Below are 16128 nucleotides of genomic sequence, written 5' to 3'. Positions count from 1 at the left end.
CTGCCCTCCAGAGCCATGCTGGGCTCCTGGAGCGTTCCAAAGGTGAAATTCTTCAGTCTGCGTCAGCCAGAGCTCTCCTGGTTGTGCTGGTGGCTCCTCTGGGCTCAGCCCTGCCTGTGCTGAGGGTGGGAGGGCAGGCAGGTCAGCCTAACCCTGCTGCTTGCCCTCCCAGTGCCACCCAAAGAGGACCCTGCTGGCCAGCCTCTCCCACTCCATTCCAGCAGCAGGGAGCCTCAGTGCAGAGAAATTATACTGCTGGTATTTCTGCCTGTGGCGTGTGGGAGGAGGTGTGCAACAAAGGGGAACCTGGGTGACCCATCTGCACCCTGTAATAGGGGAAGGAAATAGCAGGGTACAGCTGCTTCAGGCAGGAAGGTCCCTGAACACGTGGGATATTAATACATATTTCTCTTTCTCAGACAGGGAGAAGCTCCAGAAGCCTAATGTAAGAAATGGTTTGCTTAGTCATGCTGCTTAGAGGTTCATTAAAGTTGTGTTCTTGTGACAGTCTTGTCTTTTGATGCCTGTGTCATGAGTAATACACGAGATGGGGTTTATGAGCTTCAACTCTCCGAGGTGTCTTTAATGTTGCTTTTTGAATGAGGCTGAGCCCAAGGCCCTGATTCCTTGTGGCTGGTTAATGGCTTGGTTGTGTGTGACTGGGAGAACACACGATGTGCAGTGTCACCAGGAAATTATTCACATACAGCCTTGCTCCAGAGTGCTGGTCTGGGTGCTGTAACAATTAGCAGAAATGTAATGGACATTTGTGTTCAATCTTTCTCCTCTTGAGGCTATCAAATATGTCTGGAACAGGCTGCTTTTCTTTTTTGATATTGACAAAGAGGATTTTGCTTTGCTGTTGCAAGACTTTGGGTGAATAGGTGAGTAGACTTTGGGAGAATAGCTGATGCATGACTGGAACACAGCATGTCACTCCTGCTGAGCTAAATTCGTGTCATTTAAAGAAATCACTTCAACTCAGTCCCTGCCCCTATGATGGGGTTAAAATAAATTTGCTGCTTGACCAGGTATTTTGAGGTCTGTTTCCCACACAATGTAGGACCTGCTGTAGAGCAGCCTGCAACGCCACTCACGTGCTTGTGGATGAGCAGACAACAGCAAACCAGTTCTCCTCTTTGTTTTCCCTCTGCAGGACAGATTCTGCATCCCACATGAGCTACGATAATCCTCCTCCTTACCCCGGCCCGGGCCCGACTGCCCCGTACCCACCCTATGCACAGCAGCCGGGGGGTCCTCCCGGCCCCTACCCCGGGTACCCCCCCGGGCCGTACCAGCCAGGCCAGCCTGGGTACCAGGGATACCCCCAGTATGGATGGCAGAATGCACCTCCACCTCCAGGACCGGTGTACGCCGATGGGCCTAAAAACACAGGTATGTTTGCCTCGTGTGAGTGAGCACACCTTGCCCTTGAAGTTGTGTGGTCACCAGTGCCTGGCCCCAAGCAGGCTGGGGGAGGAGGGGGCTTGTTTGTGGCAGTGCTTTTGTTTACATCTTGGTTTTGTTTGAAGTAATGGTTTTGTTTACAGCCTGTTTCCCTGTTTTATTTTGCTGTTGTGTCTCTAACAGTTCTGTGGTTGTTAAAAGATACTGCTGAACATCCTTAATGCTGATCCCTAAGGGAATCCTAATGCTGAGGCTTTCTGCTGGATTTAGATTTGCCACAAGTCTCATTCCACCTCTCTATTTGTTGATAGGTTTCAACCAAAGGCTGCACTGTTAGAGCTTGTAATATTCAAATGTACAGTTCCTGCTGTATTAATGGGCATTGATTTTCTTCAGCCCATCAGTATCTGTCCAAGTGAGCCAATCATTCCTGGAATTTCTGTTGTTTTTTCTGAAGCTATTAGCATTCTGTGGAAAAACCCAGATTTCTGGGAAAGGCAAGGAGGATGATGTACCTTCCCTTGGCAGCTGGCTGGTCCATCTGTGTGCCACGTCCCCTCAGTATGGCATGTTGGTGTGCTCTGGCACCCACAGCTCCCATGGGCTCACTGCAGTGCTTGCTGCAGGCTCCCTTTGTCAGAGCAGGGCTGAGAAGATGATTAAGGGACTGGAGCTTCTCCTCCTTCATACAGGGTGGGGCTGTTTGGTGGGTTTGAACAGTCTGCTCTGGGTCTAACAGGAGCACCAATTTAAGCAATGAATAAATTGGTGTGAGTGAGTAAGAACCTGAGTTGACTGTAAATGGTGAGTTCAGCTTCCTCTGTAACAGAGTGAAAGCCCTGCCTTGGAGGAAGAGGAGGAGGCAGCAGCATGATGATGCTTCCTACCACTTCCACCACACGAGCTCCAAGTGTCATCAGGGATTTAGCCTGGGGTGGCTCAGAGACATTTTCTCAGTACTGGGCAGGGGAAAAGCTTCTGGTGTCCCACACTGAACATCCTTGGTTAGTGCCAGTGTTGCTTTGCTGCTACAGCTACAAAAAGGGCAGAAGCTGAAGGGAGACTGGGACTGTTGCCTTGGACAGTCTGACTTTGAGCCAAGCCTGCTGCCTTGGAGGCTTGAAGGATCTCATATCAAACTGGGCCAGGGAACTGGCTACACTGAATGGTCTCTGCTCTGCCCACAAACCTGTGGACCACCACAAAGGGGTAGGCTGGGAAACTGGAGAGGAGAAGTTTCCAAGTGTTTGAGTGTGTCTTTCCCTGAGAGACCAGGCTTGTGCTGCAGCAGGGATGGTTATGTTGTTAAACCTAAGCTAACACAACTGCAGTTCTGCATAAGCAGCACTCTAACCCACAAACTAAAGGTCTTCTGGTAAGTCTTGTCCTTGAACTGCCTTCCTGGAGCCATGGGTGGTCTCTGAAGCCACTTTGGGAGCCTCTAATTTGCACTGCTTTTGATGAAGTGGATGTAAAAAAGGTACAGAATCACAGTTTGGATTGGAAAGGACTTTAATATCAGCCTGTTCCAACCCCCTGCCGTGGACAGGGACATCTTCCACTACATCTGGTTGCTCCAAGGCACATCCAACCTGGCCTTGGACACTTCCAGGGATGGGGCAGCCACAACTTCTCTGGGAATCCTGTGCCAGGGCCTGCCCATGCTCACAGGGAAGAATTTCTTCCCAATATCCCACCTACCCCTGCCCTCTGGCAGTGGGAAGCCAATCCCCTTTGTCCTATCCCTTTATCCCTTGACCCAAGTCCTTCTCCAGCTCTCTTGGAGCCCCTTTAGTCACTGGAAGGAGCTCTCAGGTCTCTTCAGAACCTTTTCTTCTTCAGGGGAGCACCCCCATCTCTCCCATCCTGTCTCCAGAGCAGAGGGGCTCCAGCCTTTGGAGCATCTCTGTGGCCTCTTCTGGTCTCGCTCCAGCAGCTCCACATCCTTCTGATGTTGTTCCCCAGGGCTGGGGCAGCTCTGCAGGGGGGTCTCACCTGAGGGGGCAGAGAGGCAGAATCCCCCCCTGCTCTGCTGCCCACACTGTGGGATCAGCCCAGCACACACAGCTGGGGCAAACTGAGCTTCTTGTCCACCAGCACCCCTAAGTCCTTCTCCTCAGGACTGCTCTCAATCCATTCTATGTCCAGCCTGTGTTTGTGCTTGGGATTGCCCTGACTCAGGTACACAGCCTTGCACTTGGCTGTGTTGAACTTCTCAAGGTTCACACAGACTCCTCTCCAGCCTGTTCAGGTCCCTCTGGATGGTACATGTTTATTAATGAAGAAGTCAGGGCTGAAACTTTGTCTGCAAAAGCTTTTTCTTGATTTCCTCCCCCTCTGTCTTTGCTCCTTTTTGGCCAGCCTGTCAAACTGGAACCTGATCTTTGTCCCTTGATGCAGTAAGAGAGCTTTCAATGAGCCTTTGTTTAGGCATCACCTCCAGGAGTATCTAATTTAGAAAGGATGCCCCTAAAAAAGCTAATTTTTTTGAAAAATCTCTTCCACTAGTGCTGTATATCTGTTGGTGTGGCTGAACTTCTAATATAAAAAGTTGATGCCTGACTTTAATCAAGTCATTGCAGCCTGCCTTGCTGGACTGGCGTGATTTCATTGGGTTTGTCAGTTCCTGTGGTGTTTCCAAACAGTTATCTGGGAAGAGCAACTGTGTGGCTGCTTTCCTTTCAGAGCAGATGTTTTACTCTCCTAAATGACTTTGCTTAATTTAATGAATTAAGTCACTCCAAGCAGAACCTCAGTATTTCTGAACAAATGTGTGTCCACATTGAAAACTAGGAAGTTTGCTGTATTTTAGATTTTATGCATTATTTCACTGTGTAGGCAAATTACAAAGTGGGCTCTTATGTTGTAGATCGTAGTCAATCTGCTAATGTGTGGAATTAATTAGGAATCGTATTTTGGGCTGGAATGGATCTCACAGATGGAAATGTGAGGGTAGGTAACACATAGGCTGGAAAGAGAAAGTTCTTGCTGTTCAGAGAGCAATGACTCTGCTAGAAATAGGTGAGAGAGAGAGGATGTTGCCATCTTTTCAATATGGCATTGAAGAGGGGGACAAACCTAAAGGCTTGTTGGAGGAGGCTGCAGTCCAGGACTGCACTGAATTAGAAGAACACAAATGTGCCCCTCTAGACTGTCTGTAGGATTAGTGAGCCTCAATGACAGCCTGGGATGCAGAAGTCAACTTTAAGACTTAGTGGTAGTGGCCATGTGACTCCCATGTGTTACAGCACAGTGGGAGAGGGAGATCCAGCTGCTGGTGTTCCTTGGTCCCTTCTCCCAGAGGGATTGGAGCCCAGGGTGTCCAAGCTTGCCCCGCTCAGGGTCATGCCTCTGCAGGGCATCAAAGGCCTCAAAGCTTATGTTTCTCCTCCAGATGAAACAGCAGAGAGCTGGAGAGCCTGGGTGACTTGCTGAGTGACTTGCTGAGAGCCTGAATGACTTGGTACAGACCTTATGGCCATGGGTTTGGTTTTTGGTTTTGTTTTTTGGGTATGGCTTTTGGGCTTGCCCAGGTTACCTATGGCAAAGTCTCCACAAAACCCCACTTCTCACATCTTGCACAACGTGACCTTTACCTTTAGAGCTGATAATTTACATGCTGAGCCTGGGGGATGTTATCCTGAAGGGTGTCTGATTCAGCCTCCTCGTGCTGGGAGCTGGCGTTTTCCTGCTGTCTGTCCACACAAAGTCCATCCAGGCAGGAGTTGTGGAATACAGCAGACATGCCACACAGTGCTTTGAGTGAGGAGAGGGAACCTTTCTGCACCAGAACCACACTGGGAGACACAGCTTTAGGAGCCTGGTGCCTGGGTGGGACACGGCAGCAGCACCTTACTGAGCAGCAGGGCTTGCTTAGGAGGAAGAAAATACCTCATTCCACAAAATATCTCCTTTCCCCACCAGTATTTGTTATCAGTTGGCATAAGGAAACCACAGTAAGTGCTGACTGGTCAGCTGTAACTTTCTTGTCTATGTAAATTAGAGGTGAAGTGTAAGGCTTCTGATAATGACATGCTTTAAAAAGAAGTGGAACGAGCCAAAGTACAAAGTGCCACACTAGTTTTGAAAGCACGAGCTGATGTTAGCAATTCACCCAGCTCAGTTTCTCCCCCCACCCTCCCTACTGATACACACCGACGTAATGGAGGAGGCTGCTCCCTCCTGTGCCAAAGGGAGCCAGGCTCTGTCAGCAGCACTGAGGGCACAGAGAGCTCAGCATTGCGTCTGACCTATTGTACACACAGGGTGGAAATCTTATTTCTAGAAGTTGATTACTTGTAGCAAAGCCAGCTGTGATAAGAGTAATAGTCACAGTGATGCTGTTTGGCCAGCTGCAAGAATAAACAGGTCACCTAGATACAGTCACTGCCTGCTGCCAGAGGGGGGATTTTTCCTCTTTGTCTGTCTCAGTGTGGAACAGAGGGGATTCAGATCACTGATCAGCCTCTCTGGTGCCTTTCAGTGGTTGCCCCTTTGCCTCTCTCAAACGATGCTGAGCTGAGCCTTCCCCAGCAGAAGTTCATTTGGGGAGCAGCAGTAGCAGTTCCAGCAGGATTTCTCTCTGTTCATTGACCCTTTCCAAGCAGTCTGTAGGAGCATTTGGTTTTAACTGTTCTGTACGTTCAGGACCTGCAACTCCAGATGCTGGAGTCTTGCCTAAAAAAAAAAGTCTCACTTGGCAGTTGTCCTCTTATCTGCTTCTCATTCTGTACTGTGCCTTAAAACACAGCATTCTCTCTCCTCCAGGATTGCTGTATCATCCCTCCCTCTGGCCCTGGCTGCACAAACAGCAGGGGCTGTTGGCTGGCAAACAGTGCAGTTCTAGGGCTGATGTCTCACCCCACCTTCACTGCTTTTCACCCCCAGGGTAATCTGATAAAAACCTGGTGCAAAGAAAATTACTCCCAGTTCAGGTCTGGTATCTGAAAACGTGCTCCAGACAAACTGGCCTCAGGAGGCCCAGGCTGGCTCCACTGTGGTCTGAATGTAACCAGGCTGCTGCTCCAGCCTGCCCTCATCAGCTGGGCTCCAGGATGGGTGAGGAGCAAATCCTGCACAGCCTTTGCCCAGCACAGACTGTGGTACTCGAGCTCTGGGACTGCACCAGGAGAGTCTTGCTGCCCTGTGGCATGTTCCCCTTGCTTTAAAGCTGGAGTTTGTCCCTCCCTCTGCCTGTCTCCCAAAACACTCTTGCAAGACCCTTGTAAGACAAAGTCTGTGCTGTGTAAATCCCTCCAAGCCAGGTCTTGTTTAACTCTAGGACTGATGCTGATTTTCAGTGTAAACACTAACTCAGGCTGAGGACTGTGCTGTTCTTAGCCCTGCAGTTGTCTAGGCTGAAAACATCTCCTTGCTTTAACAATAAACTAAGATTTTACTGATTTAAAAAACTGTCAGAGGAAGCTCTCAAATTCTGTAGTTTTGGGAGATGTCTCTCATCTGTGGTAGCCTAAAGGAAAGCTGAAGGGTCTGAAGCCTGAATTATTATACTTCTGAGCTGAGGGGAAGCTTGTTCCTCATATGACACATCTCCTGTAGACTTTCTAACCTCTGTACTGGGGTGTGCAGAGCTTTGGAGAGCTGGCTGGTGCCTGCTGACATCCTGCAGAGACCTGAGTGAGTACTCCCCACAGGTGTGCTGATCTCCTGGAAGGATCTCCTGCTTTTTAGAGGTGTTGGATCCTTCCTGGGCACATCAATACCCCATAAATACTCATTAGGATGACTTCCATTGTCTCAAGGACCTCTTAATCCCATCCCTGTGTCTCAGGTGAGGAAACTCAACCTCTTTCTCAGCTCTGAGCTAAGCTGCAAGAAAATCATCTGCAGAATTCCTGCTGAGCCCTGTCCTGTGCTTGGTGTCCTGAGGTGTGTGAGAGGGGAACAGCTTTAGCCAGTGCAGTGTTGGCTCTGGAAAGTGCTTTCCTGGCACAGCTGCACAGTGATTTCCCTGAAATGTGGGGCTTATTCAGCTCCCTGAAGGCTGAAACAGCTCTCCAGCGTGGCTGTAAGAGTGCCCAGACTTACAGGAATGGAAAGGCAGGAATTTTCTTAACCTTCTGGACATAGGCCATGGAAGAGGGCAGGTCTGATACCAGTGTGGGTAGTTGTAGATCAGTTGTTTTTGCTTGAGCCAGTCTGAAATCAGGACTGGGTCTCCAGCAGCAGCTGTGGAGGCAGAGGGGACTTGCAGGTGGAACTGTCCATACTCACTGGCAGTTTGCTCCTGGGACACTTGGTTTGTGCTCTGCAGGCTCTGGCAGTAGCTGTTTGTGTTTGGAACTGGGGGTTGTGAAACTTGCTCTGAGTGGTTTGCAGCTTTGGAAGGTTTTTGCTTGAAAGTGGGGTATTGTGTTTCCATCTGGCTGTGTATCTGTTGCAGGAGTGTGTTAAGGTATTTCCTGAAATCTGAGCGTGGTGTCGGTGGAGACTGTGAGTACAGTGAAGGCCTCTGGGCAGGAAGGAGTTGGGGGGTTGGGAAATAACAGGCCTGAAGCTGTTAGGCATCAGCAAATACCCCCAGAGAGGAGAAAGAACAATGAAATGCCTTCCTTGCCAAGGGAATTCAATCTCATCTGTGCCCTGGCTGTGCCCTGGAGTTCTCATGGGCATGGGAGGAGGCCTGGGGCAGAGAGGATCCTTGCTGGCAGCTTGTGTACAACTTTAGTCCCTGTTCCCCAGCCCTGCAGGCTCCTCTTCTGCACTTGCTGTGTGTGGAGTTTATTCCAGGAGATGTCAGGGCTTGGTATTCCTTCCCCCTGCAGCGCTGGGTCTGCATCCCAGAGAGTGCCCCTTGAAGAGAGGCTCAGGGACACTTGATTTCCTGTCACTTCTGCATCCCTTGGATGCAATTCCTGCTGACTTCCCTTTCTCTGGACTCCATCCTGAACAGAAAGGCTTTCCAAGGACTTGTGTGGGAATGGTTTGAAGGTAGAAGCAGATGCACAGGCTGCCCTGCCCTAGCAATGGTGTTGTGCAGTTCTAAGCAAGACCTGCTTGCTGGCTGGAGAAGTGACAACAAAGCTCTCAGTGCAGGAGTGGCTTGTGATAAAACCCCATTAACTGACAAGTGGGAGAAGGCTTGTGGGTCCCTCCTCTGCTGTGTGTGCTCCCTCCCACAGCAGACTGTGGTATTAAGCAATACTTCTGCTCTGACCAGCTGTTACCATGGCAAACTCAGATACCACAGAAAGGGGTTTTGGTGTATAGGAGCAGTAGCTGGTCAACTCCTTGCTGCTGTTTCCTCTCATGTGCTCCAGGCCCTGGAATACCATGGGCTGGTTCTGGCATCAAAGCCAGTGCAATCCTTGTAGACCCAGTAAAGCACTGCAGCAAGGGCCAGTGCAGTTTAAGGTCACAGTTTTAGTTCATACCAAACCAAGTGAAAAGCACAGCTCATTCCTTTCCCCCATGGAGCTAATGATTAACGTATCAATTAGGTATGAGAAGAAACAAAATGTGTATGCTTAAGATAAAGCAGACTGTACATGAAATAAGAAGGTATTGTAGTATTTGTTTTAAAAACAAAGTGGGAGTTATTTGCACTGGATTGTGCAGGTCAGTGCTGTGTGATTACAGGGAGTGCTGCCGTTTTCGGGGTGATTCATTGTGGTCTAGGCTCTTTCAGGCTGATTAGAAGGTGGGAGGGTCTTCTCAGCTTATACCCTCTCCCATCCTGTTCTAGAAAAACCAGTGGAAGCATCAAAACTTGAGCCTAGAACTGGGTGCTGTTGAGAGACAGCCTCTGAGAGAAATCACCCTCATGTCTTTGGGACCACCAGGTCCAAAGGGTTAATGGGATTCTGCTCACAGAGGTGAGAACCCCGTGCAGTAAAGATGGTTTGAGTGCCTGACCTTGGGCAAGAGAGAGGCACAAAGCAGCTGATGGAGTCCCCAGTAAGGCTCACCACAGCAAACTGGGTGGCCTTAGCTTGGAGGCACTCGGGCTTCTGACAAGGATCACACAAAACCCGCAGCTCCCTTTGCTGGCAGGTTTTGGATTGGGTTTTGTTGGCAAAGCTAGTCCTGTAGAAAACCTGATCTCTGTCAGAGGAATCCTGCTGGTTGCAGCCAGTTGGGAAGCCATGGGTGATTTGCATCAGTAAAGGCAGTGCAAGACTTCCCAACAAAATGACTTTAAGAGGTTCTGAGTGTTGTCACACAGTCCCTTCTTGTGCTGGTGACAGGGGATGCCCTGTGTTTATAAAGCACTATTGCCTGGGCTGAGGGAGTGTGTGAAGGTGCTGCCACATGCTCTTGGTGTCCTTGGGTACTTTAGTCACTGTGCTGGTGCCCTGAAGCCAACACTCAGGTGCAGTGTCCACAATGAGCAGGTTGGTGTAGACGTCTCCAGCTCGGTGAGAGGCTGGACTGGGAGCAGTTCATTCAGTCTGCCCCGCAGCTGGTTTTACCCTGCTGGTACAGAAAAATCAAAGGTGAGCAATTCAGATCTATATAGGCCTGGTGAGACTGAAAGCAGCTAAGAATAATCAAGGCCAGAGCTACTGGAGACCAGTAAAAGAGAAATCACTCCCCAGGAGTTCTCAGCAACTCCCCAGAGGTTTCTCATGAGAACTCCTCAGGTTTCCCACAGGACTCTGGAAGTGTTCCTGAAAACAGTCAGGATGAGTTCACCAAAACACTGGACTTGTGAGATAGGGACTATAACCAATGAGGATTTGCAATTAGATGGTGTGAGGTTCAATTTAGCCAACAGAATGTAGCTTTAACCCCATATAAACCGTGTGCAGTGTGTAATAAAGGGCATTCACTTGACCACATTGGTCTGGGTGTCGTGTCCTTATTCCTCCGTGTTATTTATTGTTTACTTTATTACCCTCTGCACTTTGGGAGCTGTAGGTGAACAGCTGACCACCCTTCACCTGTTCTGCTTCTCTCCTCTCCTCTGCAAGCCCCACACCCAAGGGGCAGAAGAGAAAAGCTGTTTAGCATTAGTGCTGTATAACCATGGTTAAAGTTGGCAATTCCTGTGGTGGCAGCAAGACCTGCAACCCCTGAGGCATTGATGAGGCTTCAAAGAAAGCTTCATTAAACACAGATTGAGAGGGGAGGAGTGGTTGTTTCTCCTCAGAGGATTGCCCAGATGCTCTCCAAGTCTGAAAGTTTCCAGTTTCTCAGAGTGGAGCAGTGGTTGCACCAGCTCCCCCTCGAGACTTGCTCTCCCTGGGGAGGAGCTCTGCAGTGGAAGGCAGAGACTTCTCAAACATGTATCTCAGGTGTTGTCTTTGGGGTGCCCTTGAACTTGAAAAGTGAATGGGTTCAGTAAAGTACCACAGCCACCTCCTTGGGGAAAACACAGCTTTTTCTCAAATTTTTTCCTTGTGCCACAATGTGCTACTGGCTTCAGTGACTTCCAGCTTTTAGCAGAAGAGGAGAGAATGAATACAGTCTCTTTTCAGTGCTGTTTCACTGTGTCTAACAGAAAGGCACACCCCAAACTTATGGCGAGTCCTGGAAAGGTCTTGACATGGCTGCTGTCCCTTGCCCTGTCCCAGTCCTGCCCCAGCTGTTACGGGCAGCTGTGTCTGTGTCTTGGCTGGTTCAGGGCAGCCCTTTCCAGCACCAGCCACAGCAGAGGGACTGCAGGGCTGGCAGGGGCAGGGGGGAGATGCCCATGGATGGTGTGACCCACTTGTGCAGAGAGGCAGCATCCAACACGAGTCAGCTGAGCAGCAGTGGAGAGAGCACCCGGCTCCCACTGCACAGCCCCGAGCTTGGGAAAGCCACTGCCTTTAATATTTCAGCAAGTGTTTCATAACAGCACTTTGTACATGCCTTGAACATGCTTTGTCTGCATGTCCCTGACACTTGGCTGTAGCTTAAAACTTCTGATGGATTAATCATAAATACTTCAGGCAAATCTTCTTGTATGCCTGCAGTCCTGGGCAGCTGATTGTGACTGGCACAGGGCAGCCTCCTCCTGCTGTGTGGATCTGGATGTCTGAGCACTGGGATGCTCAGTATTGGGTATGGCTGTTTGGATCTGGATGTCTCTGGGCACTGGGACTCTGAGTTTTGGATATGGCTGTGTGGATCTGGATGTCTCTGGGCACTGGAACTCTCAGTTTTGGGTATGGCTGTGTGGATCTGGATGTCTCTGAGCACTGGGATGCTCAGGTTTGGGTATGGCTGTGTGGATCTGGATGTGTTTGAGCACTGGGATGCTCAGGTTTGGATATGGCTGTGTGGATCTGGATGTGTCTGAGCACTGGGATGCTCAGGTTTGGATATGGCTGTGTGGATCTGGATGTGTTTGAGCACTGGGATGCTCAGGTTTGGATATGGCTGTGTGGATCTGGATGTCTCTGGGCACTGGAACTCTCAGTTTTGGGTATGGCTGTGTGGATCTGGATGTGTTTGAGCACTGGAATGCTCAGTTTTGGATATGGCTGTGTGGATCTGGATGTGTCTGAGCATTGGGATGCTCAGGTTTGGATATGGCTGTGTGGATCTGGATGTCCCTGAGCACTGGGATGCTCAGGTTTGGGTATGGCGGTTTGGATCTGGATGTCTCTGGGCACTGGAACTCTCAGTTTTGGGTATGGCTGTGTGGATCTGGATGTGTCTGAGCACTGGGATGCTCAGGTTTGGATATGGCTGTGTGGATCTGGATGTCTCTGGGCACTGGGATGCTCAGGTTTGGATATGGCTGTGTGGATCTGGATGTGTTTGAGCACTGGGATGCTCAGGTTTGGATATGGCTGTGTGGATCTGGATGTGTCTGAGCACTGGGATGCTCAGGTTTGGATATGGCTGTGTGGATCTGGATGTCTCTGGGCACTGGGATGCTCAGGTTTGGATATGGCTGTGTGGATCTGGATGTCTCTGGGCACTGGGATGCTCAGGTTTGGATATGGCTGTGTGGATCTGGATGTGTCTGAGCACTGGGATGCTCAGGTTTGGATATGGCTGTGTGGATCTGGATGTGTCTGAGCACTGGGATGCTCAGGTTTGGATATGGCTGTGTGGATCTGGATGTGTCTGAGCACTGGGATGCTCAGGTTTGGATATGGCTGTGTGGATCTGGATGTGTCTGAGCACTGGGATGCTCAGGTTTGGATATGGCTGTGTGGATCTGGATGTGTCTGAGCACTGGGATGCTCAGGTTTGGATATGGCTGTGTGGATCTGGATGTGTCTGAGCACTGGGATGCTCAGGTTTGGATATGGCTGTGTGGATCTGGATGTGTCTGGGCACTGGGATGCTCAGGTTTGGATATGGCTGTGTGGATCTGGATGTGTTTGAGCAGTGGCATGCTCAGGTTTGGATATGGCAGTGCTCTGGCAGTACCAGTCCAGCTCCCCATGGCTCGGAGCTGGGACAGCTTGAACAGCACCTGGCAGCCAGCTGGAAGCCAGGGCTGCCTCAGGGCTCCACCACAGGGATGCCACCATCTTGCACAGGACTCTCAGAGCATTTGGGGAGTGTTTTCCCTCCACTCTTTGTAATAGGACCTTCTCAGAGCAAACAAGCACCAAAAAGCTGCTTGCTCAGAGCTCCTGGATCCACCAGGGCAAAAAAAAAGCCCAGACTGACCCCTGGGTCACCTCCCTGTGGAGAACAGGCAATGGGCAGAGCTACTGACACGCTGCTGTGTAGGGGCAAACACTCCAAGCCTCCATATTCCCTTTGCAAGTCTCCAGGTGTGGTTTTGAGTGCAGGTTTGGGGCTGCAACAGGAAGGAGGGAAAGGCCTGACCAAAATCCTGTCTGCTGTGGGACACGTTCCCCCTGGAATGGGATGGGCTTGTGGTCTGCCCTTTCAGGGGGGTGAAAGGGGCAGCCAGGCTGCCAGGCTCATCGACCTTGTTCTGTGCTCCTTGCTGGTGTGGCAGCACTGCTGGCCCTGGGCACAGCCCTGCCCTGGGCAGGAGGTCGTGCAGCCTCCCCCCTGCAGCAGCACAGGAGCCAGGTGTCCATCACGTCCTGCTCTGCTCCTGCTGGGAGGTGCCAGCTCTGGCTGTGTAGGGCTGGCAGGGCTGGCAGCTCCTGGGGGAGCGTGTGGCACCTCTCCTGTCCCAGCACAGCCTGTCACAGTGCTGAGCACGCTGCCACCTCCTCCTGGGGCTGGAAGGAGAAGGGATGTGCCTCCAGCCTGACACTCCTGGAGCAAGGGCTCCAGGCACTGTGACTGAATGTGTGGAGTGAAGGGGGAACAGCAGTGCTGTGCTGGTGCCAGGCAGGGGCTCCCCAGGAGCTGGCCTGTGCCTGCACTGCAGGTGCCTCCTCTGCTACTCCCACTGGTGAGAGGGAGACTGGCTGGGGCACAGCCTGGATCTGGGGGGGTGCTGGGCTGTCCCTCTCTCTTCCCCACGTGTTGCCATCTGGGTTTTGGCAGTGTTTAAGCTGGCGGGTCATTCTGCCATCACTCTGCAGAGCTGAAGTAGTGCCAGGGGATGGGTTCCTGAGCACAGAACATGGGAGGGCCAGGCTGATTCCATGAGCTGCCTCCTGCCAGGGGATGGGTTCCTGAGCACAGAACATGGGAGGGCCAGGCTGATTCCATGAGCTGCCTCCTGCCAGGGGATGGGTTCCTGAGCACAGAACATGGGAGGGCCAAGCTGATTCCATGAGCTGCCTCCTGCCAGGGGATGGGTTCCTGAGCACAGAACATGGGAGGGCCAAGCTGATTCCGTGAGCTGCCTTCTGCCAGGGGATGGGTTCCTGAGCACAGAACATGGGAGGGCCAGGCTGATTCCATGAGCTGCCTCCTGCCAGGGGATGGGTTCCTGAGCACAAAACATGGGAGGGCCAGGCTGATTCCATGAGCTGCCTTCTGCCAGGGAATGGGTTCCTGAGCACAAAACATGGGAGGGCCAAGCTGATTCCATGAGCTGCCTCCTGCCAGGGGATGGGTTCCTGAGCACAGAACAGGCCCATGGGAGGGCCAGGCTGATTCCATGAGCTGCCTCCTGTCACCACCACATGTGCAGCACTGTCTGCCTGCCTGGATTGGATTCCTGTGTGAGGGCACGTTTTCCATGCAGACCACAACAAACAGACCCAAGAAAGTTGTCAGGAAAGAGTCACCCTCAGACTGCTGCAGCTCTGGGTGTGATAGCCCAGGCTCAGTGAGCAGGAACCAAAGGTAAGCTGCTCCTCTGCCCAGAATGGGCCTCAGGGCCTGGCACAAAGAACAGGCAGCATGCTGGCCTCAGGTAGGAGACTCTGCTGGGAGAGCTCCATCCACACGTGAGACTCCCTCCTGTGTGCTCAGGCAGCTGGCAGTGTGCAGTAAATCCCAGTGGACTGCTGGGAAGCCTCTGGGCATCCCTCGAGGGGCAGAGCTGAGATGTGTCTGTCCATGAGGTGATACCCAGAGCGTTTGGGCACTCGCCCCATGGCCAGTGGGGTGTCTGAGCACTGCCACCTCCTAACCTGTGCCAGAGGTGCTGAGCTGCCCGAGCTGGGGTCTCCTCACATACAGGAGGGACATGGAGCTGGAGCAAGGACTGGTCCATGCCCTGTCATCCAGGGAGAGGAGGCAGCTGTGCATGTGGTGGGGCTGGAGCAATGTCAGGAACAGCTCCTCACTCAAACAGACCGAGCAGTGCCAGTCCAAACAGACAAGCAGCCAGGCTGCAGATGTGGTGGTAGCTGAGGAAGCTGGCACCTCCTGGGAAACTCTGCCTAGTTCTTGTCCTCTTCGCTGTGTGCTCTGCCTGCAGTGGCGTTGCTGTGTGACTGACCCAGCCCCTCTGTGCCCGCAGTGTACGTCGTGGAGGAGCGGCGGAGGGACGACACGGGCGAGAGCGCCTGCCTGACGGCGTGTTGGACCGCGCTGTGCTGCTGCTGCCTCTGGGACATGCTGACCTGAGCCTCTGCCGCCCGCGCCGCCCACCGAGTGCTATGCAGGCTCCCCACTCCTGTCCCGACTTCTTTCTGTTACTGTAATCAACTGCTCTGCTTTGCACAGCCAAGAGTTCCCGTCTGTCTGTCCTAGCGCCTTGTCGGGGTGGGGGGTGCACTCCTTTATTTTAGTAAAGGAAAAACAAAATTATATCCCTTTTTAACATTTCTAAGACTTTTGTTGTAACTTTGAAGAATGTGTAATGGTGTATTTCAGCCAAAGGCATTCTGATGAAATGTATATTTACCAGTTGAGATTTTCCTAGCCCTAGAGACGAAGACGTATGCAATAATTAAAGCCAACAGTTGATTTTCTTCGCTAGGTCCCGCCTGTGTCAGTAAATCTGTCTGTGCAGGGTGAGTGTCCCCTGGTCCTGTGTGCCCTCAGCCTCTCCCGGGCACTGGCTCTGCAGGTGGGAGTCCTGGGCCAGCCACCTCCAACCCCCTCATCCCACACAGGGCAGCACCCTCGGGGCTAGACAGGCACATCCCCCTTTGGGACCAGGGCCCCCCTCCAGCAGCTCCTGGAAAAGCATTGCTGGGAGAAGGCTGAGCTTCTGTGCCTGTGCACAGGCACCTCCTGGGGAAGGGCTGGTCCCAAGCTGTGATCCATCATCCCCTGCTGCAGAGCACAGGCTGCAGGGGGTAAATTAATGAGTAAGAAGATACAAGGCCATGGATTAATTTAATGCTGAAGATTTAGAGCTGAAGCTGCTCCATGGCACGCCTGGCCAGAAGAGGGATAAAAAGCTTTTGTCTACAGAAAAGTGGGAAAAATCTGCTGCTGGTCCCAGGGGGTCCCTCCCCAGTGCTCCCCCCAGCCTTGGGAGCC

General features: G+C 51.8%; 1 protein-coding gene across 4 annotated transcripts in view; it reads left to right on the top strand.

Annotated features, from left to right (window-relative positions):
• Nucleotides 1-15611, top strand: part of CYSTM1 (cysteine rich transmembrane module containing 1) — a 28731-nt gene extending 13120 nt beyond the window's left edge. For all 4 annotated transcript variants that reach the window (XM_071570107.1, XM_071570106.1, XM_071570108.1 and 1 more), the window contains exons 2-3: nt 1157-1395; nt 15158-15611. In XM_071570107.1, coding sequence (XP_071426208.1) covers nt 1176-1395; nt 15158-15264 — 327 coding nt within the window. In that variant the 5' untranslated portion in view covers nt 1157-1175 and the 3' untranslated portion in view covers nt 15265-15611. The remainder of the gene's footprint in view (nt 1-1156; nt 1396-15157) is intronic.
• The last annotated feature ends 517 nt before the right edge of the window (nt 15612-16128 follow it).

This window comes from Pithys albifrons, chromosome 15 (assembly GCF_047495875.1).
Source record: "Pithys albifrons albifrons isolate INPA30051 chromosome 15, PitAlb_v1, whole genome shotgun sequence".
Classification (NCBI taxonomy): domain Eukaryota; kingdom Metazoa; phylum Chordata; class Aves; order Passeriformes; family Thamnophilidae; genus Pithys; species Pithys albifrons.
Note: the sequence above shows the minus strand (reverse complement) of the source record. Positions and strands in the feature narration are given on the sequence as shown.